The sequence below is a fragment of the Dermacentor silvarum genome, chromosome 6 (genome assembly GCF_013339745.2).
Source record: "Dermacentor silvarum isolate Dsil-2018 chromosome 6, BIME_Dsil_1.4, whole genome shotgun sequence".
Lineage (NCBI taxonomy): Eukaryota > Metazoa > Arthropoda > Arachnida > Ixodida > Ixodidae > Dermacentor > Dermacentor silvarum.
Window position 1 is genome coordinate 141,709,876 of NC_051159.1, and position 27,698 is coordinate 141,737,573.

At 45.4% G+C, this 27,698-nt stretch overlaps 1 protein-coding gene across 1 annotated transcript in view; it reads left to right on the forward strand.

Annotated features, from left to right (window-relative positions):
- Nucleotides 1-27,698, forward strand: part of LOC119456110 (uncharacterized) — an 83,396-nt gene that overhangs the window by 38,735 nt on the left and 16,963 nt on the right. The window contains exon 2 of the mRNA XM_037717712.2: nt 23,397-23,762. Within this exon, the coding sequence (XP_037573640.1) occupies nt 23,397-23,762 (366 nt within the window). The remainder of the gene's footprint in view (nt 1-23,396; nt 23,763-27,698) is intronic.

Sequence of the window (27,698 nt, forward strand, 5' to 3'; positions counted from 1 at the left end):
CTGGGGGGGGGGGGGGGGGGGCACAATAATGTAGGCCAGGTGCGGTTGATTAACATGCCCACGAAGCACGAAACACAAGAATGTTTTGTACCCATCGGAATTCGAACACCGTGGTCGTATCGAATTCCGCGACCTTGTACCACTCTGCCGGCGCCACCTACCTGGTGCTTTACAGTCCCACCGCTGTCGTTCACCCTCTCATATTGTCGACACACCTTTCCTATACCGCCGGTATCACAAATTGGAAAGCAAATGTTCTGGGTAACAGTCCGGACAGGTTTGTGACATCTTGCACATAATTTTCTGCAAAGAAAGCTAAATGCCCTCGCCAGCGCTGCTTTTCTGACATCTGCGTCTTATCTGCAGTTCGGCCTGCAACACTAAAGTCACGGATTATCACCTTCAGAGTCGGCTTGCCGTGGAGACTTACGCCGACACAAAGCTTCTCATTCAGCCGCCTCTATGCAGCCTTTGTAGAAACCTGCTCGTTCGAAAGTTTCGCAAAATCGCTAGTGTACTTTGCGTACAGTCAGCTAGGACAATATAGTTAGAGTGGTACTTGACTAGCTGGTATAAGCATGAATTACGCATAGTCGTTACATTTCTGGACAGAAAGCCAATCCTCTACTGAGAGACCCTTGCATTATAGAGTATCTCGCACTGAGAGTCCCTTGCATATTCTCTTTATGCGCGCGCTTGAAGCGGAAAGAAGTTACGACGTAGCCAGCAAATAAATGTTTTATCTAGAAATGCGTAGTTTCACACGTCTTGTGGCCTCAACGTGCACGTCTTTCTACGCAGGCGCACACAAAAGAGCGACAAATAGCCAACGCTACGGTGCTGTCGTTCTCCTCACCACTGACGCTTGTCAGAAGAAATGTGTGCGTGGCCGTGGTCGTTCATCACAGAAGAGTTACGGAGAGCATCCGAGAAAAAAAAAATGTGTGAGGGCCTTTATAGGGAAGTGCCGGGATAAACAGCTCTCCTAGAAGGAGCGTCCTCCCATTGAAGTCTTCTTCTCTAGCATTCTTCAAAAGAGGGATGACTAATTTTCCTCAGCTTCTCTTACAACGGGGCAAAGGTTCACCGTTGAACCCGTGTACACAGCGGGCGAGGTGCTTGCCCTCCTAGGTCTATAACGATGCCATTGATAGACGAAACTAACTAAAAGAAGCAAAAGGCGAGCAATAAAAAACAGCGAAAAGGAAGAGAGAAAAGAAAAAAAAATCAAACAGCAGAGTTGAGGGATTAACTGTGCCCGATGGTTGAAGCAGCAGCTATAGCAGCGGCCGCCAGGCGGTGCTGCCGGCAGTTTTGTGTGCCTGTCGCAGGACGTTGCCGGTGTTATTTTGCGCCCTCCCGTCTACGTGAGCCCACGTGCCCTTGTTCGCGTGCATGTGAGTGAGAGAGAAAGAAAGAGCAAAGGAAAGTGAGAGGGAATGAGGAAACTAGAATTGTGGCGCCGAGTCATTAATCTCCCGCGCCGTTTGACGCTGCTGGCGCGGGACGGCAGAGGGAGGACAAAGGCGGGGAAAAGGGAAATGCGTGGCCGGACAAAAAACGAAACGCGGTCGGGGAAAGTGGCAACGTAAAGGGGAGACGTACGCGTTGTAGCCCGCGGAAAAGCGTGTGAATTAACGCCGAAATTATTTCCATTTCCCTTTATCATGCGATCTTATTTTGGGTGTACAACCGTGCCAGCTCTCCTGTCATTCTGAGTTTTTTAAATTTTATTTCCTTCTGTGAGTACAGGGTAAAGATCCCTACTGTTCTCCACCTGGAGGAAAGAAAAACGCGGAGGCGGCGTTGGCAGATTATATACTATGTGATTTGGTTATATTTTCTCAGAACATCGCTTTGTGCATTTGTGGCGGTGGGCGTGGGCGGTGGCCGTGGGCGGTGTTGAAAGATGGGGAACCAGCCACGCCGCTTTATTAGTAAAACCTAATATTCAATCAGGCCTACGATCCTTTTTTGCGCAGCCAGAATTTAAATATATAAATGAATGCTTTGTGAAAACGAGCACGGCGAGAATTTAATTGAACTCGGGGTAACGTTCAAAGCGCACTCTTGTTGATATGGAGTTGTGCAACCCTGGTTTTAATTTGGCGCAATTCATAGTTTTTATATATACGAGCACAAATTTGAAAGTATTTCTGTGAAGCCTTTTGTTAACTATGTAGCTCTGGATGGTTATAAGTTCTGTTGGGGTGCAGTGGCGGGGATTTTAAAGATGAAAGATATTATCATGCTCCCGTTCTACATGGGTCTAGACAACCACATGAATGAGTCTATATCGGCCACCAGAACATATAAACCAGAACCTCGCGCCATGGCTACATATACAGCCATCAAAGCCTAAATGCTTAGCTTAGCATTTAAGTCGTATTGTAATGCATTCTTAAAAGGCTTTTCATTAACATACAATATGTTTGTTTCGTTGCCTTGCCACATGTTACGAACTTAGTTAACTTAGTCAATACATTATCCAATCTGGTATTTTCGTCCGAATATTTTGAGCGACCTTAACTGTTTTTGTGGGGTTTTATGTATTAAGTATATTTATCTGTGCAATTCCTCTTGGTTCGGTTTTCTACTGAATAGCTCTACACAGTGTCAAGAGAACAACTGTATAAAAATTTGATATCAATAATTTTCCCCCCTCCCCTTTACCGTTTGTCAGTCCGTCAGGGCATGACATACTTCAGCGAGACCGCAAGATGCCTTTATCCCTATGTACAAAAACATTTTCTTTAAATCACACAGTGAAACGCTATTAGTATTAACATGATTGCACAAGAAAAGCGTTTTTGTATCTACTATAAATCATCGCCTTTGTGATGTACTGGAAACCATAGGGCATTGCTTCATATGTTGTAAAGATGCAATATTATTACCGGATGTGCTTCAAAGGACTTTTAAGAAATACTTCATGTTTAATCAGCACACCATCGAATACTTGGTTGCATCCCACGAAAAAGACATGCCATCTGATATGTTTTTTCCTAATTGGCCTACATAGCTTCTGAACACACGCATGTTGGACCGAAACGCTGAACCCACTGTCTCGTCCAAATTTCAGTATGCTCAAATGATGGGTTACTTGAAGGACATGTATGACTTGGCAGAGTTTCAATCGGACTGGTACCATCTCTCGATAAGTTGCTTGTGGAAGCCACTTTCTTGAGTTCAAAACTACTTGTAGTTTTTGTTTAGTGCATGGTGTGCAGAGCGTGATTTATAGGTCCTTTCTATAGGCCATGAATTTGATATGTGTTGACTAGTGTTTGCACGTTTCTCGCATATAGTACATCTATGGCAAACACATGATGCAATAAATACAATTTAAGAAAAAGAAGTTAGACATTGCTGTAGTGGCACCTGCGCGTCTCAATCCGCGACGCACAGTTCGTCTTTAAATTTCGCTTCATGTAGCTCAAGCTTAGAGGGAAAAACTGCGCAAGAAAGAAACTCGGGAACACACTCAATATAACTTAACCAGAAGTATACAACATTTGTGCCACTACTTGAATTAGGTGGGACATAGCGATGGTCATATGGTGTAAAAGTTGAGGGGGAACACCGCAGCTTTAGAGAAGCGTGATGTTTAACTATTCGCACCTGTGTCATTATAGCCCGCTGACACGAAATTTTTGTCAGAAAGCATTCCTTGTGAGATGCCCTCTGTGTCAAGGCGTACGACAAAAACATGTCAGGGAGGCTTTAAAGGCGGAAACAAAAAATCTGCAACAGCCACTAAGTTCTCCCACTATATTAAAAGGTCCTTCCACTGGAAATAATTTAAGGTTACCCGGTATGGAGAATTAATTTATTTCGAGGAAACCTTTTCATATCATACTCACTCTATTGCCACCATGTAGCACCACTTAAACTGCAAAAGGCGATAGCGTATCAGACACTGATCACGAAGAACGTTCTTTCACGGTAGTTTTCAGACAAAAGCAGCACACGGATTACGTAGCCTCCTTCAATACTTCACGAACAAATCAACATAAAGCATTCATCTGTTCAACAGGATAAGTAACTGTTTTCAATGTTCCATGGAGAAGTGCACGTAGAATACCAGTTTGGTCAGCGGAATTGAGGGAAGAGAGATGTGGGAGAACGTTTTATGGTCTCTGCGGCAAAAAGAAGCACGCTAGCCCGAGCCGGAGGGGGCGACGTGCCTCCGACTAAATTTGGTAAATATGCAGGCTCAGCCCGGAGGAACTTGCGCTGCGCCGCCAAGCGATCTCCTTTAGTGGCATCTATAGTCGGAATGACATTACGACAGATATGCAATGATCAGAGTCGTTGTAGTGAAGCCGCAGTTCGGAAAAGGTCATATATAGGCCTATTTTAGAAATAACCCGACCTTCAATATAACTCCCACATCACGCAGGCACCGTTTTCTCGCACCGAAACGGCCGCTCATCGAAAGTTCGGTGTCTCGGAAAAGTTGAGGACCCGCATACTCCTTCGAGATCTTCGTAATCCGGGATTACGCCACTTCAGGATTCGACGATATTCCTTCAGCAGCGAGGGATAAGTTTACCATAGGCACATTTCAGCGGCTCTTACGATCTTACGCGGTTTCAGATCCTTCAGAAAGTTTTTTTTTTTTTTTTTCGGTGGCTGAAGATGTTGGCGGCAAACGACGTCTTACACCCGTGAGGCGCTGCCATACATGCCATGTATACTAATACCGAATATCGACATTTATGGCGCGTTAAGTACACCGTAAGGTACTTGTTTAATGAACTGGTGTCGGAACGGGGGGGGGGGGGGGGATTATTTATTTTGCTCAAAGACCACTGGTCAAAAAAGTTGGAGCGTCCACATTTGGGCATGTGGGCTGCCAGTATATCGTTATGTTCTTGATCCTGGCGTTCTTCTTTTCAGTTATGAATTACCTCGGGGAAATATCGCAATATGTAAGAACAATCAATGTAATAAGAATAGTCAACTGATTTGATTTGATTTAAATATATTTTCATATATTATAATCTTTCAAGTACACTGCACGTGAAATGGCTCATTGCGTTACTTCGCTGGAACTATTTTTATAAGCTGTACGGTGCAGAGTCGACATTTCCACAACATTCACGACTAAGGTTCATATCTACGTCTATACACTAAGGCAACACAACTCACTATAAAATTGTAGATTTAAAAGATGTTCTTCATTTGAATGTTCTAATAACGCTAAAGTTTCAAGAAATGTTTGAAAACTGAATTTTCAGCACACTAAAACATATTAGCGTTAAGTGGTTTAAATACTGTAGTGGCATTGTGGGTGGCTACCTATCGTTGGAGAATTGTATTAGAAAAGCGGTCACATTGGTGCTATTGCATATCCTGAGACATTACCACTAGCCCAAAAAAAGAAGGCCCGGGGGAAGCACACATGACGTGAAAGTCAATGTGACTTACGTGCTTTTACTTCTTCGTAGTATGGCAAATTTCACTCCTGCACTTACGCGTTAAACTTTCGTCAGATTTCCTTTTCACTATAGAAACATATTGAATAATAAGATAAACAATATTGGTCTGAACATTCCCCAAAGAAAGGCTACAATCGGCGCTTCATTTGTGGTCACTGCAAGAAACTTGAAAGTAACAGGCGCGTCTTTAATTATATAAGACACGTGTTTTTTTATAAGTTTGGAGACATATAGCAGCCTGTATTTTATTGGACTGCGGAACGAAAACATGTCAATTACTGCCAGCCTCTGTTCTCGCTTTGACAGCCAGAAACTAGTTTTAAATACAGCATTGGACCGACTGGTAGACTGCCGGATGTCTGAAGAACTGTCTTGTAATCACGAGCCCATCTATCTGTATAGCGCGATTTGCCATCGGAGAGCTACAGTTGTTACAGTTATAGATGAGACTTCACTGAACCCACAGATTCGTGATCAGAGGTTAATGATTTGCGCACTGCGTATACATCGCGTGTTATCCCCATTTTCTCTTTTCGTAACTTATTTCAGTTCTCTTTGGAGTTGAACTATGAGAAACAGCTGCTTGCATTATTCTTCCTGCACATCGATGACTGGCTACTTGTCACCCTGCTTTCCCAACCTTACGTCATGGTTTGTTATTTAAATTATTATACTTATGTGCACACCTTGCAATCAATCAATGAATCAATAAATAAATAAATCAATAAGCGAAAGAAAATTTTTGTACGTGATTACAGAAAATTGATGCAGACATTTGCACCAATAGCCTAAATGGCTAGTGAAGGGATAGTGCAATTATTGTGATGCGCGTCTCGTTTTTAACAGTTGGGCCTTTCAAAGTACTGTGGGAACGACGCGGTCCGGCAGTCCACACCAGCAGGCCCCAGTCCTGGCCAGCCAGGCCGAAGAGCGCCCCGCCAACCCTCGCGTCACCGCTTGCGCGTCCGTCGTTTTCTTCCTTCACAGATGGCTCCGATGATGCACATCATGCAGGCGCTCCCATACTGCCATTCCCTCTGCGAAGGTGATGACGGCACTGGCGCACGGTGGCTTGCAGCGATGACACGGCGCCCCCACCGGCGGCGAACCACCCAATGAAGATCGGTGGAGCAGGCAACGTCCGAGTCGCCAAGGTCTTCAAAGAACCCGAAAGCCCTAAACCTGGCTGGCTTCGCGGATGTACACCTCGTGAAGATGCGGCAGACCAGGTGGTGCAGCTATCGAGTACTCGAGGTCTTGCAGGAACCCGAAGGCATTAAGCCAGTCCCGGAGGCACGCCTCCCCTGGTATTCCTCCCCGACCTCCTCCTGACAAGTGGACGCAGCAGGTCGCTGGAATGTCCCGCCGCCCGCTCACTGCCTTGCCACCACACAGAGACCACATTGCACTACACTACGCGGGGAACAGGAGGGGAAGATCGTACATGATGACCATCGTCGCTCGAAGGGTGCCACCGCAGCTACCTTTGGCAACTGGTATCGAGCTCCCGCAATCTTATCGGAACGCCGGAAAACGCTCACGACGTCCTCCAGATCCGACTGTGTGGAAGTCCGCACCATGTACCACCGAGGGACACAGCCGCTCCCAGTGGTGGTGTCGATGCCATCTCATTGATGATGTCCCCCGTGCCGGCAGTACCCTCCTCCAACGGTGGTGTCGGGAGCTGCAACAGCGCATAGGCGACCACGCCGCACCGGGGTCCCACGCCAGGCCCAATGACTGCGACAGAAGAGGAGCGACCGAGGATGAGCTCCTCATCGAACACGAGAGGTGCAGCTCACACCGTGGAGGTCGCGGTGCACCAGGCCGGAGCAGGAGACGCTACTGGCTGGGGAAAGGGCACCGCGCGTGTTCCCAACGACGATGGTCCGTCTCAGAAAGCAGCCGGGGCCTAACGTTGGGCGCCAATGTGGGAACAGTGTCGTCCTGCAGTCCACACCAGCACGCCCCAGTCCTGGCCAGCCGGGCCCAAGAGCGTCCCACCGCGCCTCGCGCCCCCGCTCGCGCGTCCGTCGTCGTCTTTCTCCACAGCTGGCTTTGATGCCGCCTATCATGCCGGCACTATACTGCGAAGTTACACATTCGCACAACAGGAGTAGTGTGCTGAATAAATAAACAGATGACAAGGCAACCTCCCCTTTTGCCTGCCCAAGGTCGAGGCGGAAATGGTCAAGCAGAAGCAGCCAGCAAGGAGCCAGCGTGCACCCAAGGAAACTTCGCGGGCTTGCGCATCAAAGTATCGTTCGTGGTTCTGCACAGTTTTCTTACACCATTCCAGTCATTAGCGGAAGAGATACAAATGATTTTCGTTGCGGTGCTTGGATAAAAGAGGATCAAAAGGGCCGGTGGAGTTCCGACTCTGTGGAAAGAAAAAGTGGCGATCTGGAAACAAGGGCGAGAAGTAATCAGCAGCGTGGTCGAGTTCTGTATGCGTGTGCGGAAAGCAAGGACACCCTGTGGAACTCAAAGAACGACAAGAATAAGGAAATACAAAAGAAGAGAAAAAGGCGAAAGGCAACAATAAGGACCTCAGACTCCGGAATAAAGCCCGGGAAAAACGGACTCGACGCGAGGAAATGAATTGCAGAGCAAAGTAGGAACCAAAAGGCTGGTAGAGTCGGGAGTGTTTGGGAGACGAGGTTGCGGGGTGCGGAACAGCCGAAAACAAAAAAAGAAATACATATATAAAAGAAGTAGGTGATGCTTAGATTTAGTTGCGTACGCGGCCATGAGAAGATATAGAAGGCCGATTTGAGGCCCCTTCTCTATACGCGTTTTATTTCTTCGCAATATTTCTCGCTCTTTCTCTACTCAAGACTCGCTGCTCCCGCGTTTTCACTTTTCGCTTCGGTAATTAAAGCAGACGCTCGCGCCACCACCCTGCCATCTCGTTTCCCTGCGAGGCTCGTGAAAGCCATCGGAGCCCGGGAAATGTGGACGCTTTTGTTGGTTCGCTTTTTGTTATAGCTTGTTCCTCTCGCTCTTAATAGTACGCGCTTGGATAGGGTGTGGGGATCAAGAGCAACGGCTATCAAGCTGATGGGCAAGGAGGGGGTGGGTTGATGGTAGGGGGAAGGCTGCCTTTCGCTTAACGACTCGACCAGGTTTTCCTTCCTTTTTTCCTCTGGCCTCGTGCACCCTTCGTTGCCGCCTGAACTCGGGGCCCGCGTCTCGCGGACGGCGAGGCGCTATTAGCAAAACGCTTTGCGCGCCTGCGTGCGTTGCCCTTTAGGTCAGTGGCTTGATTTATGTGCGCTACATAATGTACGCGGCTCGCGATCGAGACTGCGGGAAAAGTAGCTGGCTTGGATCGCTCTCCCACTCCCCCTAAACAACCATCAGCAGCCGTGGCGGCTGAGGCAACGCCAGAGTTTACACAGTGTATACACGAATGTGACCTTATATAGCGTGCACGTACTGAGCGGGGTACTGCGTTTTTGGATACTCAGAAACTGGTAACCGATGGCCGTTTTACGTGGTTAGAACTACAGAATAGGCACATATAAAGGGAAGTTGTGATTGCTCGTGTACCCATATCAGTAAGCGTCTCCGATGCCGTCCTGACAGAACGGGAAATCATGCACACGTCCTTATCACGTCAAAGAGTGCAAGTACGAGCATTTGTGCATTTGTGGCCGCAGCTACGCAGGCTTCAATATTTTGGTTTGTTTTGTGCATGTGAGGTTAACATTTGTAAGGAATGAACTTAGAGCTCCAACTTAAAGGTTGGAGCTCTAAGTTGGTTATTTTATTGTCGAAATTAACACTTTGCTTCAAGTTCGCCTTTCCCCCAGAACCTACGTACACGTAAAGCAGAACTGCTGCACCATGTACTAATATAGATCCTGACCTGCCCGCTGTATGCACACATCGATTGGCCGAGCGAGTGTAGGTGGGATGGACAGCCCTATGCGTACGCATTGCTTATGCCTCCATCATTTCCTCCTAATGACGCGCAAACAGAACAGTGTAGCTTGTCGCGTTAGTTATTTGTTAAGGCCAAATCCTTATATGCCTCACCGTGCAGCCGACCTTCACTATCCTCGAGCGAAAACAGGCCGTCAGCACGTATCGTATATATATATATATATATATATATATATATATATATATATATATATAAAAGATTAGTGAGCTCTGCAGATGGTTAAAGGCAGTTAAAGTGGGCCAAAGCATGACTGGACATGAGTGGGTGACAAAGCGAATTAAGAGGTATCAAAGTGAATTAAGAGTAATGAAAGCACAGTAAGAAGAATCAAAGCGAATTACGAAGGAGGACAAAGCGATTTAAGAGAAATCAAACTGAATTAAGATGACTCAATGCGATTTAAGAGGAATAAAAGTGAATTAAGTGTAGTTAAAGTAAATTAAGAAGAATAAAAGTGAATTAGGAAGGAGGATAAAGCGATTTTAGAGGTATCAAAGTAAATTAAGAGCAATCAAAGCTAATTAAAGTGGATTACTAAGCGAATTAAGAAGATGACTAAGTGAATTAAGACGAAAGAAAGCTAATAAGGAGGGATGACAAGGCGAATTAAGTGGAATGAAAGCGGATTAAGAGGTGTGACAAAGCGTTCAAAATAGATGACTCAGTGATTAAAATAGATGACTCAGCTAATTAAGATGGATTACTCAGTGAATCAAAGTGGCTAATTAACGTGGCCCATTACATTTACTATTTAATGCATCGGCACTTCGACTTTCACATTCAAGTCGTCCTAGGGGTAAAAAAAAAACCCTGTGATTTTTTCCTAGGCGACAGCGACAGTGCAACATTGAGTAGTTGCAACATGAGTTCAGTCTGCTGCGCGGCTCATACCCAATTGTGAGTGACATCAACAAGGGGGGGCTATGGGAGATGCGAATGAGGCCCGACAAGGTGAAGGAAAGAAAACATTCAGAGCCCTTCCACTACTGTCAAGATGGAAGCCAGTGAAGCTGTGATTATGGTGGGTCTGCTATAGTGAATATTGCTATAGCGAATTTATATATTATCATGATTGACTATATTTAGCGTCTTCGACATGTTCATCAAAGAGCAAGCACACCGGTGTCTTGTTTTCGCCCGGCATGGTGGCCAAGTAGTGCGTTTGCTGCGCCAAGCCCACTCCATTGTCATAGGCTAGCGTATGAGCCACAGCGTTCATACCGCGGCACATTGCACGGCATCGTCAGGATCCTGGAAGATGTGGTTAAACGAGCGTCCGTCCCATAGCGAGTCCAAAGGGCAACTGCTAATAACAGCACTAGCGTGATCCCTACGTCATGAGGCAAAGGGGCCCAAACATGGGTGGGAGGCGTCGCCGCCGAGTACCGCGACACTTGTGAAAGAGGCATCGGCGGTGGGGAGGGGTATAACAATGGACCATCCATCATCCGTTCTGACACCCGTGCTAAGACACAACTGGCGGGAAACCGCCACGCACACGGCGCCGAATCTGAATTGATGTACGCGCCGGTCGGTCTACTACATGGACGCGATCTCCTGGAACCTAGTCCTTAACAGCTTCGCTGTAAAAATTCACCGATGGTTATAATACTCCCTAATGCGAAATTTGAGCGCAGCTCCATATTTGTTTTAATTTCGCGATATATTGGCTGGCGCGGCCAATCTGTCTCGTGCGGCACGTTGCAAACGGAGCGAAATGTGACGCGAATGCCTCGCTTATTCGGAGCCAGCGCGTGGGTGACGCTTGGGCGTGATTCACAGCAACTACCGCCGACGGACCTCCCACGTGCTACTCTGGCGCCATCTCGTAGGCATCTTCGCCGCACTACGCCTTTCTTCTCACCCTTTTGCAATACCCTCCTCCTCGATTTAGCGCCACATTGTATAAGTGTATTCGCAACAGTGTATTCGCAAATGAATAAAAAGCAGCTAAGCGGACCTAGTTTTCGTGGTTTACGTAGCGTTTTAAATAAGTTCACTGAAATTTTAAACCCCGAAAGCACCTTATCGGCACACATTTACAGACACATATATAGCGTTTGTATTTTACATCCGATCAATGCTACCTTCAGATTCAACAGAAAAAAAATATGAAAAATTGACCAGCTGTAATAGCCGGGCCTGGCTATTACCATTACTTAAGATAAGCGTGCATCTATTGACTAGAAAAGTGAAAATGTGCGCCTGTTTAAAGGCCGCCGTGATAAGAGCGCGTGTAAACACCATGAGAGGGCGAAATATGCTGTCATCAATCGCGCGTACCATCGCCTCCCTGCCTGCTTGTGTGCGTTCGAAAGAAAAGTGAAAAACACATAACGTGCAATGCAAGTATCTAACATGAACAGGGTTAGCTTTCCACGACCAAGTCAGTGCCGGCACATTTGGAGAGAAGCGAGGCCCGATAACAAATGCGTGAAAAAAAAAAAAAGTAAGCCGGTCGGCTGGACGGTGTGGCTCGATATATCCAGCTTCCTTTTTATTTGTTTTTAGCGCACGCAATGTGCTTGTACAGGAGGGCAGTCTTATTTGTGCAGTCAGCGTCAAAAGCTCACGCACCGTGGGAAATGAGAAAAAAAATATTTTGAATTACCGAGCAGTTTGCAACAGCCGCCTGTGAAAACCTATAGAGCGCTATGAAGTTCGCATATAATACTACACAAACTGAACATCCGAATATTAGGCAGCGTGATGAGGCTGCGGAAATATTCAGTTTTTTTTTCTCTCGGAAATAGTAAATCATATGCATTGAGCATGGTTCAAGCAGGAACTTGCTCAGTGGCACACTGCGATAACTTTAGAAAGTTAGGCATTCTAAGAGCAAGTGCTCAAGTGTTTTGCTGTAATATCCACAATCTGGGCAGCACATTGCTGCATTCGCAACTAAACTTGATTTGAAAGTGAACCTTTCTGTTAAGCAACACATGTGAAACCCAGGTGGCTGAAGAAACATGTAGTTGTGATTTACATGCGTGTATTAGAAGCAATCGAAAATTTAATCAACAAAAAATCTGACTGTGCCTACTGTGGCGCGATGCACGTTTAAGACAGTAAGGTCCACATATAAACAAATCGGAGCACTTCTAACAACTGACCCTGTCCCTGTCTTAAACGTGCACCCGGCCACAGTATGCAATTCCAACTTGCACAAGAAGCAGCACTCTTGACTACACCAATTGCTCAGTAGAAGTGACATTTCCTGCTATTGCGTAATAGCAAACGCACGTTGCTTGCACATGAGGCTTATGCGACGTTGATTTGCGCAATAATTATGATAGTGATATTTCTACCTGCAACTGCGTACCTTCGCGAGTGTTTTCATTCTGCAGTCTCTGTGTCTTACTACATGTGCCCACGCATGCTTTCTATATTATTCTAGATGTTTGCTGTTCTGTGACATTGGCCATGCTTTGCGGAATACGCGCAATTCTCGTCGGATTGGTTGTTCTTTGATGAAAACTGATAAAATCCTGGTTTTACTGAATAAAGGCTTGCAATTACAATTTAAACAGTGCTGTTCGACATGTGTGTACGTTACCGTTTAACGAACTCTTGAGCTCAAGAAATCTAGTTCAATGCCCACCTTGTTTGCCATGCTACCTCGGTTACGTGACTACAGAAACGAATAAATTACGGTAGTACAACACTGTACAACATGTATGTTCTGCTTTCTCTTATATTGTGTAGTGTTATCGTATTTAGTCTATCATAAAAAAAAACAAATGCGATCAGTATTTCCACTTTTCTTTCAGCTTAATCTGCACTGAAAAAAAAATTATAGCTTCTCGTATCGCATAAGCGTGTGGCATCAGGACACCGTTGCCTGTGCTTCGTCTGTTCGCGCACTATGTCTTTCACACACTTAGCTTCGGCACCTCCCCGCTCACTACATGCTCATCATAGACTGCCTCGTATAATCTTAAAATTTACCTCTGAAAGCATTGGTCAGTTTTTTCTTAGCACAATTTCTACAAAGCTTCAAGCAAGTGCGATAACCTATTCCACCTTTTACAAACATTGATGTTCTGAACTGTAATTGAGTAGGGGCTTTCCATACTTCAGAGACATATATATATGCTGGCCCTACATTCAGCATACATGTTCATATACATGTGTAAAGGCGACATTAAAAAATGCAACTGTCCTTTAACAGGTAGCAGTCAGAGGAAATCAAGCGCTTTACCACATCCTTCTGAATGTTTAAGCCCATCAACAACTGTTGGTATATGGCAAGAGCTATTCCCAAAAGCTAAAAACCAAGAACTCGTCAACATAACTAAATGACCGCAGGGCCAAGCCACTGGGGTTACGTTAAAATACCGCAATGATACACGCGTATATCTAAGTGAGAAAAAGTAACAGATTAGAGCATATGCCGATTGGATATTTCTGCTTATCAAGCAGATAAAATATCAAACCCAAATAACAGAACAAAAATAATCCCTCAGGCTATCAATATCACTCAGGCACCAATCTTAGATTTCATGCAGATGGCTGCCTACACCAATCAAAATACACTGTTTATTCTAGCATAAACACACCGATAGTGCAATGAACTTAAATCCACTTTCCAAACCTTTAACAGTTACACCAGAAAAAAATAAAAGAAAGAAAATAGAAAAAGACAGCTGGTAAGACTTGCTTTTGTGTACATTCTTTGCTGCTCGCGGACTTGAATCCTTTGCCTATGTTTATATCTTGATGAAATGAAGCAAATTACTGAACCTTCTTTCTTCCAAACCTTATTGCCGCCCTCAAGCTTATCAAAACGAATAAAAAATGCAGGTAGCTTTCACCGTTGCAACCACCATGGTGCCAACGCTTCCCCCGCTATAACCGCCACTTCGTGCTTTGCGAACCGCAGTGATGCCTTGTGGAATGGAAATCCAACCTTCTCCATTCAGAGAAGTAAACAATGTGGTAAGCCGTAGCGGTGGGCCGTGCCATACCGTCTTATATTGAGCCATCTCGCTGCCTCAGGACCCCGAGGCTATCTAGCGCAGGCGGTGCTAATCCGAACGAAGGGGCGTAAGCTCGGATTCGCGAACGACGGGGAAGACATCGCACTGTGCTCGTGAGTAATGATCACGTGGAACGAAATCAGATTCAGGGCTCTGAAACACACTCTCCGAGAGAAAGGAGCGGCGGGGTCGTCGAGAAACGCCCGCGGGGATTTCCTTCGGAAAAGGTCAGGAAGTCAAAAAAGAACCGGGGCGTAAAGGGCTCTCAAAACTCGTTTTGCTATCTTTTCACTCGGCCCCTTCCCTCCATTTCCTTTGTGCGACATAGCAATGCTTACGCACCTCAGTTCAAACTTTGCGTTCCTATATAAAAGGTGTCGAGCCGCGAGCGTTAACTTTGCAAGAGGGTTCCCGAGCTTGAAACAGGGAAGGAAAAAAGAGAAAATAATAAGAATAATTGCATGAAGTTGTGAGGCATAAAAAGAAGAAAAATTGTTTCTTTCAGCAACTGTACTTCATTTTTGGCGCGTGAGAAAATACCTCAGGGACGAAAGAGGGAGCTGAACCATGTCGCCTTTGCCGATGGCATGCTCCACCAGATGTTTGAGATAAAAAAAAAAAGACCATTTATGCCGAAGCACACAATATTTCATTGAATGTGATAACTTCCCTCCATCGGTGACTTTTCAGGTGCTTTGCTGTAAACTGAATGACTTCAGCATGAGTATTCATGCTCTTCGAAGGTCATGCAGATACTCTTAAATACGCATGATTTATAGTACATTTGTGATATATGTATTTTTACGTAGGTGGTATCCGAACCCTATATCCACGGTACCACACGCGTGGTGCTTGGATCCCCCCTGCGGCAGGTTGCCTTTTCGTCTGCTTTCATTTCTGTTCGCCTTATTTTTCTACATTTCGGTTAAACCTAACACTTTCCTTGTGTTCTCGATGGCTTCGTTCTCTGCCTCTTCGTTAGGCACAATAAAGCTCAAGAGGTCGCTGTGTAGATTTTACCTCAAAATAAAAGAGTAACGCGAGATAGAATGAAACGCTGATTAGTATCATGGCGTGCGGAACTTGCTGCCGTGTTGGTGTTTGATGGCGCCACTGACATGTTTTACGGCAGACATCATCAGATGGCCGACAAGTGTACAACATAAGCACCACCTTAAAAGACTGTACGAAGAGTTCCGTTTCGATTTACAAATAAACGGAAAGTATCTTCCATTTTAGAGCTACAATAACAGGATGAAGAAAGAGAAACCAATGGACGCGGAAGACACTGAAAAAGAGCGCTGAATAATGTGACGTCTTTTATTGAGCGAACATAGATGACTCAGAGAGGAGTTCTCGCTGCGGCCACAGCAAATCGGGAAGAAAATTGGGCATTTTGATGGGCTTTTGCTATTTTGCTCTACAACGGGCGTTTGAGCCCATCTAAATGTTTCCCCCCTTTTTCCTTTTTCATTTTTTTTTCCTGACTTCTACTTTCTGGTTTCACCGCAACGCTTTCCTTAGTTCTTGTTTTGTGTTGCACACTACTCTACCACGCTTTATTTGCGAGGAAATCTCGTTCCAAGAAGGATCGCGAGATCAGTTTGGTTGACGCGCGAAAGCCTCTCGAAACGGCCGCGTAACGAGCTCGTGAAGTCAGGACGGAAGGAGTTGCGTGATCAACAACACGGCGCTTTCGCCGGAATCTCATTTCACGAGCCGAGGAAGCCGCCATGCAGTTTACCCTAAACGAGTTTACGACTACAGAACGTTTGCCTATTGTTTCTGCCTCTGCTTTCACTGTCGTTTTCGCCCCCCCCCCCCTTTTTTTTTTTTGCCGGCCCATTGCGTTTTCAGATAGGCTGCTTGTTTTCCAGGTCAGTTTGTGTGACGATATACCACTCCGACTCTTAGACATTGCTCGTGACCGTAACTGTGGGGAGGTCTGTTGGGCCTGTGCGCAGAAGATAAATATAAAAGAAACATACCGCATTTAATTGGGCAGTGATACGTTTCTTGCCTTTACAAATCTTGGCTGATTATTCACGTGAACTTTTAAAGTAATGCGATAACTTAAATGGAGCACGGAGAACGAAGTAAGCCTAGGGGAATGTTTCTGTGTAATATGCTGTTTTTTTATTAGTTGCTGTTTTCACCCGTTTTACATTAGCACTGCTATACGAGAAAGGGAAGAAAAAGCTATTTAAGTCTATGCCATAAAGTTTATGATTAGTAAAGGCCTTCCAATGAGAAATGTTCAATTGCAGAGGTATGTTCTTTCTAGCGCAACGAAAAAGAACACTAAACCACATGTGATTAAAATCTAATGTCGTTTATGATGCCTTTCACTAAGCCAGCAGGAACTAACGGCAGCGCTATGGCTTGACTTTCTCAATATGTAGCATTTGCTGTGTCTGCTTAAAAGGATCACACTTTTCGTGCGTATTCAGAAGTGAAATGAAGCAGCGGAGACCAAGCGTTTCCACCCCCTCTACCTCACATCTCAGTATAATCTACCTATACGACGTCTCGGAAAAGAGAAAACGAGATACTCTCGTTAGGACACGTTTATTTAGAACGTTGGCCATGTGAAATTAATGTATCACCCAACCACTGACATGAGTGATCATGACGCAAGTATAATATGCGTGTTGAATACAATAACGAGAGTGATTAACCCCCGTATTCAGGAATGAATCTTAAGTTGAAGCCTATACGACTTGATCTAAGTGACACCTTGCGTGAACATGCCCAGGATGCTGATTGCGTTCCCTCCGGCGCGTTCATGACAGGCGTAAGTGAAATCAAGTCAAGCATGGGATTCAACTTCAGAGGCATTTCTGAATACCAGCATAAGTTTGCCAGAGACTTTCATGAACACATAAGGTACCAACGCGCATCCCAGGTTCCTAGCCTTTAATTAAAGTCTTAGCATGCAGTCACGCCAGCACTGAATAGACACGTGAAAATTACCTCAATAAAAAATTAGATAGATAGATAGATAGATAGATAGATAGATAGATAGATAGATAGATAGATAGATAGATAGATAGATAGATAGATAGATAGATAGATAGATAGATAGATAGATAGATAGATAGATAGATAGATAGATAGATAGATAGATAGATAGATAGATAGATAGATAGATAGATAGATAGATAGATAGATAGATAGATAGATAGATAGATAGAAAGCGTGTGGGCGAAGAAGTATGCCACGGACTCACACCGTAGGGAGGGAGAAGAGGCGAGGTGGATGATATCGATCGCCATTGGTCTCGCTTTTAGCTTCCGCTACTCGTCGGCTTTCAATAACGGTGCTGGTGTTGCTCTGGAATGGCTACCCGTGTCGGGGAGCACTGTCAACACGTCTTTTTTCACACGCTTTTGAAACCGAGTCAGAATGGCGTCGGCTCCTAGCCTTCATTTCACTTTTTTTGTTTGTTTGTTTGTTTGTTTGTTAACACCTAGAAGGAAATTGAGCTTTTTTGGATTCGTCACTTCTTTCTTAAAAATATTTTTCATGGGTTCTCCATCAAGTATGTGTTAATAGGGCTTTGCGCTTTTGTCTTGTTTGAAGTGCCTTTTGCGCTTTTGATTGAATTTTTATTCCATGCCCCAGCGTTTTAACTTTGTCAAAATGTGTGTCCTTGGCGCTGTCCTTTGAGTTCATTCCATGGAGTCCAAAACGATTTTCTAAAACTACACAACTTGCCATGCGTTACGATTGATGAATAGTATTCACAAGTTGTCTATAGGCAACCGAAGTGCCAACCGGGGGTGCTACAGCACCAGTGGTGGACCCCTAAGTAACGTGCACTTTCCAGAAGCGCTTCGATTTAAAGTGGACGGAAGCATCAACGTGTATCAACCTGTTAGCAGTCGAGATAAGGAAAAGACGTTTAGAGTATTGGAGGAAAAAAAGCAGAGAAGAGATTCATACGACCGGCTCCGTTACAGGCATAGGTAGCGGTACAAGGTACATAAAGAAGTTTTGAGGAAGAGAAGAAAGGATAAAGAGATGTATACAAAAATGCTAGAACCAAAAGCATACCTGAGTAACTCAAGCAGGCTATACGTGACGATTTGTCGCCGCCTTGTTTGAAAGGGGATGCCAATAAATCATCATCATTAGCATCATCGTCCTCATTCGGACGCCACCTACAGCAAGAAATTTAAAGCTGCCGGGGTACAGCGCACGGTCCTCCACCATTTCGCTGCTTTGTAGAACCACGACTTTCGCTTGCGCCCGGACTGAGCGCGTGAACTGTACGGCGACGGTTTCCCACGTGTGTTTTGTGTCGAAAGACATGTACACCCTTCGATCTGCATCAAGCTCGAACAAGAATTTTTGACCATTCAAATATCGCGAAAGCACAGCCAGCCCAACATCGTTACGTCTACAGAGAAAAAGAAAGGGGAAAAATAAAAACGTTCTTATGCGAAGGAAATGACCATCATTTGAGCTTGTTCACCTTTCTTTTTTTTTTTTTGGCCGCATTATCTCAGCACATTTTCTGATACAGTCATTGTCCACCTAAACAATCCTTAGCATCAAGTCAGTCTTTTATTTCATTTTTTTCTCAGGTAAGGAAGTAATTGCAATTGTTGCGGAAATGAAGGCGAGCATGAACACTGTGGTAATTTAATGCTTCGAAATAAGATTCTTTGGGTCAGCAGAAGGTTATGTTCAGGAGCCTGCACCCAAAACGCGTTACACAAGCGTCCTTGCATTATATCTCCATCGGAATTCTACTGCCCTAACTGGGAATATATACCGTGGCCTTGTGCAAGCAGCGCAGTTTAAGTAGACCAAATGTGAAATGAAAGCGATGAGTTCGTATTCAGGGTTACTACGCACGATGCCCCGAGTTTCTCACTCACCTGACTTTTCTCGACGGCAGTCAGTGAACAAAGATAGCGCGGAATGCGCGAAATCAGCATACAATAAAATGTCGAGATAAAGCAACGAATGTCAACATGGGTGCAGTCGGCACAAGCCGCTTCCTTATTTCTAAACACGCAATTGGAAGGCAATGCGGTAATGAGCGCTTGTGGCGTTTGGTTCTTTGTTGGCTGTCCCTGTGAGTCATTGCGCTGCCTACCCCCCAAGAATCCTTTTTTCAAACACAGAGGAGCAGGCAATGTTATGCGCCAGAGCACCTTGTTCTTATCAAAGGAATATCACAATACCGTGGGTGTCCCACTATTTATCTACACATTCGGCGCAAGCTGCTTGCCACACCTTGCTTGGGCGCGTCACGGGCCTGCCTCTTCTTTCGGGCATTATCTGTTCATCCACTGTCGAACGCGAAGAGTGTATCCATGGCGCATTTTCACGCCAAGTCTTCCCTTCCCTAGAAATAAGTTAAAAGATAATTTTTTTCTAAAAATTACTTGCACAAGTCACTGTGGGGAACTCTATAAACAAATGAGAGGAGGGACCAACGGTTTGACCACGTGACTCCATTTTCGGCCGCCTATGAGGTAACCCTCAGGTGTTGACAACCCAAGAGGGAATATACACAAGCCAATGAAGCTGGAGGCGTCACCAGGGTTGAATTTTATGTCTTGATACTATTAGCTCATTCATCTAAGGGCGTCGCCAGAGCTCGCGGAGATACCGAACTTTGCCAAACGCGGGCCTTCCTGCATAGCACCCCAGGTATATTGATACCGCTAACTTTCTGTTAACTTATTTCTATAATTTTATATTGCTCATTTTACAAACTGTCAAAACAGTATATCTCTTCTTTCTATTTTCACAAGAATGCGGATGAATTTATACGTGACAGTGACTCTCGATATATATAGAGTAAGAAAGACGACGCGATGAAGCAGCTGATTGTTTTACTCTCAAGGGGAGCCCAGGTCTCACAAATCTGCTACACAAATAAAGTTTATTCCTCCTCCTCCTCAAGGGGACGCCTTAATAGTGTCAGAGCGCAACTAACTAAATACAACCCGTTGCTTATCAAAAATAAAGCATCGCTTACTATGGGGAATCATTTCAGAAAAAGTGCATGAACTGAAACGCAGCAAGCTTATGTGTGTCATGCAAACATTTCTGGCACAAAACCTAAAATACAACAACGAACAGGTCATTTTAGTTTATTACTATCACTATCTTTTTCTTTTCCAAACGTACCACAGCTTGCACCCTGTTCTTGTTAAGGCAGAGCCCATTTAAACGGGCGAACGGTTTAAAGCCTTCCAAACATGACTGTAGCCACTGGGAAGCACGCAGATAAACCCCGGCTAAGGTCTCTAAAATCCTTCCAATTAAGGCAGCCGAGCGATGTAACTATTCGGGGAGCTTGCAAGCAAATTTCAAGCACGAGCCAGGAATGCGTAAGGCCAGCTAGGGACTATAGATTCGCTTCACGCTAAAACCTTTGCTACTCGGTAAGCCCGCTAACAATGAGCATCGCGCCGTGCGCATTTAAACGGACTCGCTAGAGAGCTTACTCGATGCGGAAAATCTACCCTGTGTCATCCTTGTGAACTTAACACTTCTTTATGACTGAGCTACAATCTGGCGCTCCAGTGTTAGCCTTCACTGCTACGCTATGCGGCTTACACTGAAACTATCTGATTTATCTTAAGGGCAGACCATTAAACCTTCGCGTAGGTAGTACATATATGAATGGTGAACTGTCAATGCTTAGTTGCAGAAGAACACAGCGTTAAAGTTGTGCGCGTACACGGATGATACGAAGAAGAAAGGGCCGATTGCGTATAGCTTTGTACCGCTTCGATTTTAATCTACCAGGTTAGCAACGCGTCTTTTATTGAATGGAATAAAGGAAAACGTAAACTTCAAACACGACGGATAGAAAGAGAGAGGACAAGCGCTAACACGCAATTGAATTTTATTGGGAACAGTTTGCCTACATATTAGCCTATACTAGTTCTTTAGCATGTTCAACGTGTACAGGAAGCTCACACAATGCATTTTCATATGCTACACATACAGTATTTCAATCATTATGAAAGTTTATTTTTCTTGAGGTAGTAAAAGCTATACAGGTTAGTGTGTGTTCTCATGAAAGGCTGTCACAGAAAAATTGGCTGTGTAGCGCTCGTCCCGTGTTCTTCCTCGTCCTTGTGTCGTTTTAGCGCTATGAATCCCAGTTAAGATTACAACGGCGAAGAGGCGAAAGCCTGGCGTAATGTAGCTATCGCTACAAAAAAATTTACAGAATAACCATATTTGTTTCTGTCGTAGAGTTCCGAAGCTGTAGGCGCAAGACTTACTTTTTTTTTATTTGGTGATTTTCGGTAATCAAATTGTTAAGGGCCTAAATATTCCTCTGTGAGCAGTCCCCATCGATAAATATTGCTCTTAAATTTGCAATATAGGATGTGCTCCGTGAAAACAAAGTGGTGGCATTTCTGCTTTTCAATCGTGTTTCATTAGTGCGTGCTGGAACTAAAACTGCGCGCAATGAAGCATATATGCCGCTCCAGTCCCTATGTTATATGGATGACACTTTTACAACGCTCACGCAACCAAAGTAGCCATCTTCCGCCAAGCCATTAATTGCCACACTGGTTGCCTCAGCTTTAGAAACGCTCGATGAAGTGCAGCTGACGGAACAGATAGATCTTAGATATCCGCTGCCTGAACTTGGCGCCTAACCGGGGTGCGCAACGGTTAGTCACTGGGCCCTCCTGAACAAGATAAATTCGCCAAAGACATGTCCCTGTGCTGCAATAAAACTTTCAGCTTCATTATAGTTAAACACTATGATGTCGACGTGCGTTAACGAAAGCAATATGTGATGTTTACACCTCTGAAGAAAGAAACCAAGTACTCTCGTGTGAGAAAGTAGCAGACTCCTCCTCCTGCCCCACCCCCCCTCCTCTCTTGTTAGTCATAACGTAGATTTTTGCATAAGCAGCGATGTCGTTGCTCTTTTGACTTGACGATGTTATTCAGGCAAGTGATGCCCAGTAAATGTTTCAAGATTGCTCTCGGGTAGGGGTGGGGTCACATACATTTGTACTACCTTGCAATGACTGCACAGCTCGTTTTTACATACTGATGTATGACTATATAGAATATAGAATAACATTGTTGTTTGGAGAAAAAGTCGAGGGTACGAATAAGCCTGTAGGGAAGTGGCGCGCCTTCCCATCTAGCAAGATGAGCCCTCACCGTCACGCAGGCCGCCTTTGTAGCTCCCTCTCTATGGCACCAAGCACGCCTTAATTACCGGATGGCCTTGTACCCGGAAGCTGTAGTGCGACTACCTTCCGGAAACCCGGAAGTACGTAGAAACTCTCTCTACCATTCTTCTTTTTTTTTTTTGCCTTCATTTCACCCATGGCCCAATCAATCTTCACAAGGGCAGGGATCGCAGGATATCCATCCGAAGGCTGATTCTAGCACGAGACCATGTGCGTACGGTGTAATGCGCGCACGATGCTTGGATAGAAAATGGAAAGCAGCTTAATGTGGTTGGTCCTCGAAACGCAGACAACGCGCCCCGCGAAAGAAACTGGCGCAGAGCTCTGTGCTACGTGCGTGGTTCAACTATATATGTTTACACGACTCTGCTTGACTGTTTTGATTCAGATACCCGTCACGTTGCAAAGGAAAATTATCATCATCAGGAATGGCTCCTACCTCCGCAAGCAAGCAATGATGCACTAGCTGAATATTAAAGAAGAAACGAAAGAAAGAAACAAACAAACAAACAACCACGTAAAGAAAGAGAGAACGAAAGAAAGAACGAAAAAAAAAATTAGGTAGGGCATTAGGTGGTCGCATGTGTCGTTAAGGTGGTCGACCTACAACGCCATGCGTTTACTTCACACTGCGGCTTCTTACGTCTTGCAAGAAGTCTGACCATATAACTTAATGCAATACCACGCGTGCAGCAGGCGTTCGCTTTCACGTGTTACAGGAGTGTAACATGCTGCCGATTTTTGTTTTGTTGTCCCTGTGCAGCATTAAATTTCTTTTGCTAAAATACACCGACGATATGATTTTCTTTTTTCTTTTTTACGATTGCAGGCGTTCGTTGCGTGGCAATCTGGAAGTTATCGGTGCCTCGCTGGGTCCAGAACGGCACCGAGGAGCCCGTGTTGCTGGACTGCGAGTACGTGTACAATGAGCATGATGTTCGTCTCGTGGTCAAGTGGTTCTTCAATGACCTCTTGGAGCCCGTGTACCAATGGATACCTGAGCTGAACTCGCGGCAAACAAGCGGGATTCTCACAGGCCGCCTCGACGACTCGTTCACTGTGGGCGGTCCCCGGGACTCACAGTACCGGGCGCTGCGGATCATCAGGCCCACTACCGAGATGAGTGGTCTGTACACATGTGTCGTCTCGTCCCTGGCAGGCATTGACTCGAGGCAGCAGTCTATGATGGTCTATGGTGAGTGTATATCGGAATATGTGCCTCTTGAACACTTGTAGGTGTTTCGAAGAGTAGTTGCACAATGTTGCGCGTCACAGCAGACCAGATGTATAGACGTTGCTGTTGAATAAAGAAATTATTAACAGCGGAGCTGTTTAAGCCGGGCGTAATGTGTCTGCTGAATCTAAAAATGTGGGCCGATCCTGGTGGCAGTGCAGAAAGGGTCCAAGCGCAATGGCACATATCCCTGTGAACTCGAGAAGCTGAGCCGGCCTAAATCTAGCTAAGCATGGTTGGGACTACTTAAGCTTAGTCAGTCATAGATAGGCAGTTTATATCCAATCAATAGCTTATCTATAATCAATGAATAATCACTAAATTTTGAAAAATGCTGGCGATGACGTGTTAGTGCGTATCCTAGACCAAATACGTGGCCAATACCTTCCGATAGCCTAGGATAGCCAATAAATAGCTAATCAATAATCGATTAATAAGCAATAAATTCCGGAAAATGCTGGGGAAGACTTGGTAGTGCTTAGCGCAGTCCAAATACGTATATGACACCTTGCGGTAGCCAATCGATAGCCAATCGATAGCTATTCGATAATCGATCAATAAGCAGCAAATTCCGTAAAATGTTGGGGATGACTTGGTAGTGCGCAGCATAGCCGAAATACGTGGCCAATATACCTTGCGATAACCATTCGATAGGCAATCAATAGCTAATAAATAATCGATCAATAATCAGTAAATTCCGGGAAATGCTGGGGATGATTTGGTAGTGCTTAATGACTTGGTAGCCCAAAAACCAGGACTAGCTAGCTGCCCATCAGCTCCGCTGTCTCTTTAGCATTGTGGCCCCAGTGCAAGCTACGCAATTTTTTTTCCGTATTAATATCTTACTGAAAGCCGCTTGTCTCAGCTAGTCGCATCTAGCTGTAACGCAGGTGCCGCAACGGAGCTGTAGTGAAGGCGACACCGCCTGCTTCGCATTGCTCGGGGGATGTCAAAAATGACTTGCTTGGGTGTTTCAGAAAGATTAATTTGTAAGTGATAAAAGTCGAAGGGGGTATCAACAATGTAGCTGGCATTCATTTAGACTGCACTATTGCCTGACTAGTTACGAGAATTTAGTAGCTTTCACTCTATGAGCCAGAAAGCCAGTGTTCTGATCCACATTAATCATCCTCAGATGAATACCTGGCATGAATCATTTTATAACATGTGGTTAACATTCAGGAGGGTGTCAGTTTCTATCAAGCTGAATTTTGAGCTGAAATTATATCACGTAGTTTGTTTATATAAATGCATGAACGCAACAAAGGTGTCAAAATTAAATTATGGGCTTTTACGTGCCAAAACCACGATCTGATTATGAGGCATGCCGTAGTGAGGGACTCCGGAAATTTGAACCACCTGGGGTTTTTGAACGTGCACTTAAATCTAAGTACGCGGGTGTTTTCGCAATTCGCCCTCATCGAAATGCGGCCGCCATGGCCGTGATTCGATTCCGCAACCTCGTGCTCAGAAGCCCAACACCATACCCACTGAGCAACCACGTCGGGTGCAACAAAGGTGTGAGACAGGCCAAAAACTACACTCGCATGTTTTAGCCGACTTCCAAACGAAACGACGGCTGACCAATTTTTTTCTTGAACCTAGCTGTAGATCTATCTAAGCTGGCGCACGCCCTCCTCACTTCCACCTCGCCTAGTCCGTGACGTCACCCGCGCGCGCGCCAACAAATCAGGTGGCTGGCTCTGCTTCTTCTCCGCCCCTGCACCTTCTATCTCCACTTTTCACTCCCCTCCCGGTTTTTACTGTGTGAAATAGGCCGACGTCCATACAAAGCGGGCGAAGTAGCTGAATAAAGCTATGACTTTAAAAGCGATCGCTTTAATATATTCAGGCAACATAGCCCTTATGTCACTTGGGCGAGTCCATTCTCGGGGATTGACCAAAAATGAGCACATACCAACATCACATGCACAGTGCCGAAGTTCTCTGTTCCGGCACGTGCTCAGTGGCACATACCCAGTTACTCAAGTTATCTACTCGTCAAGGCAGCAGCCACAGCCCATGCCTAGCACCCCATGTTGACTCTCCTCTCGCTTTTTTAATAAAAAAGTCGTCGCAGTTTCACCTGAAAGGCGAAGCATCAATTGCGATAGCAAATTTATGACGTAATAGCTCAGCGGAAATCCGCTAGGTGGAGATAAGTAATTAAAGGGAAACTGAGACATCCACCCAAATGTAGCAATTTGCTACAATGGAAACCCAACCGGTTCCTCGAAAGAAAGCCTCGCAGTCCCAGAAAAGGAGGAATTTTTCTTCAACTGCGAGGCTTTCTTTCGAGGAACCCGGTTGGGTTTCCATTGTAGCAAACTGCTACATTTGGGTGGATGTATCAGTTTCCCTTTAATTGATAGCAAATTTGTAGGAGTAATGATAGTAGCTGTATCAGCTGTATAAACTTGGACATGCAGCAGCACCGGCAACACGCAGAACTGTTGTTGACGCCGTCGGCGTTTTGCCCGCGTTCGCACAAAATGCGTGCGGCGTTGGTGACTGTTGCCGGAGCCTCGGATATAAATAGGCACTTGGTGCCGCAGCTAAACGTCGCCTCCCTTCCCTCCCCCTCCCCCCTCCCCCCACGGTCTTTAGCGCGTCGGAAGAAGGCGCGTTTGCTCTACATATATGGTGATTGTAAAGGAGGAAAGAGACGCCTACTTCTACAGCCCTTAAGGGAGCACGGCGCAGAACGCGCGCTTATTCTCCGCCGTGGGTTCACTCCCCGTGAAAGCGCGCGTCCCTCGCGCCCTTTCACTCGCACATACAGCGTTCGGCGGCGCCCGGCGACGATTTCATCTCCATTGACGTCATACGGAACCTCACAGCGACGGCAACGACGACGGCGACGCCAACGGCAGAAATCTGCTTTGGAGTGTCCATATAATTGCTATCGCAATAAAACTGGAGGACGCATAAGCTTCGTCTTTAAGAGTGCAACGCGATATCGTTATCGCGCTCCGTTCGCATCACATTTTTCTTTATGAGTAGGCTTCTCAGCAATACGCAACGTGGGAAAGCCAGCTTACAAAGACCAAGCTTACACTGATCCCCTTAAAGTCGGATTCACTTTTAAACACAAACGCATTGCTGGGAAGTCATTTTTGAGGGAGCAATTTAAGCCGTCTTATATCTAAATGGAAAGGCCCGAAGACCTATTTTATTATTTTATTAATTGGCTGCTGTTGCCCCGAGGCGCGCGCGGGTCCAGAATTTAGAAAGGCTCGGTTTTCAACATTCCCCTCATGTTGCCTAGAGCCAAAGTACAGCCAAACACCATCAGAATTGGAGGACGCTTAAGCTTCGCCTTTAAGAGTGGAACGCCAAAGCATTCAAATATCCCTGGCTGCTTATCAGACTTTTTTTTCTCGTATATTCAAATTGCACTCCGACGCTATCACGCCTGTACATTGTGGTCAACTCGTAGTTTACGGTTTTTCTGACGGATTTTACTTCGATAAATAAATTTTTTGTTCACTAATGCCCTGCGCGACGCGGAGGGCCTGTGTGGTCGGGGTGGTTCGGGATGATGTAGTTCGGCATGATTATTTTCGCCAGACGCCGATGGCTTAACGCCGCCGTCGCCACCACCGGATTTTCTGCGACACGGGGCCCTTAACGCTGTCGCGTTAAAACCTCCTTTGCCTATTCGCCGGGGTTAAGCGTTCGTCGTCGTTTTCCCACCGGATATACTTGTGGATATATATGAACGAATTTGGCCACTGAATATGTGCTGGCTCCTGCCGTGTCGAGGGGACAATTGCGACCTCTGGTATACGTGCCCTAATAGACAACTTGCTACGGCCTGCTGTTTGTCTAGTAGACAACTTGGGTCATCGTGTGCCATTCTTGGCCTATCCTTTAGAATGAATGTAAGGTGTGTGA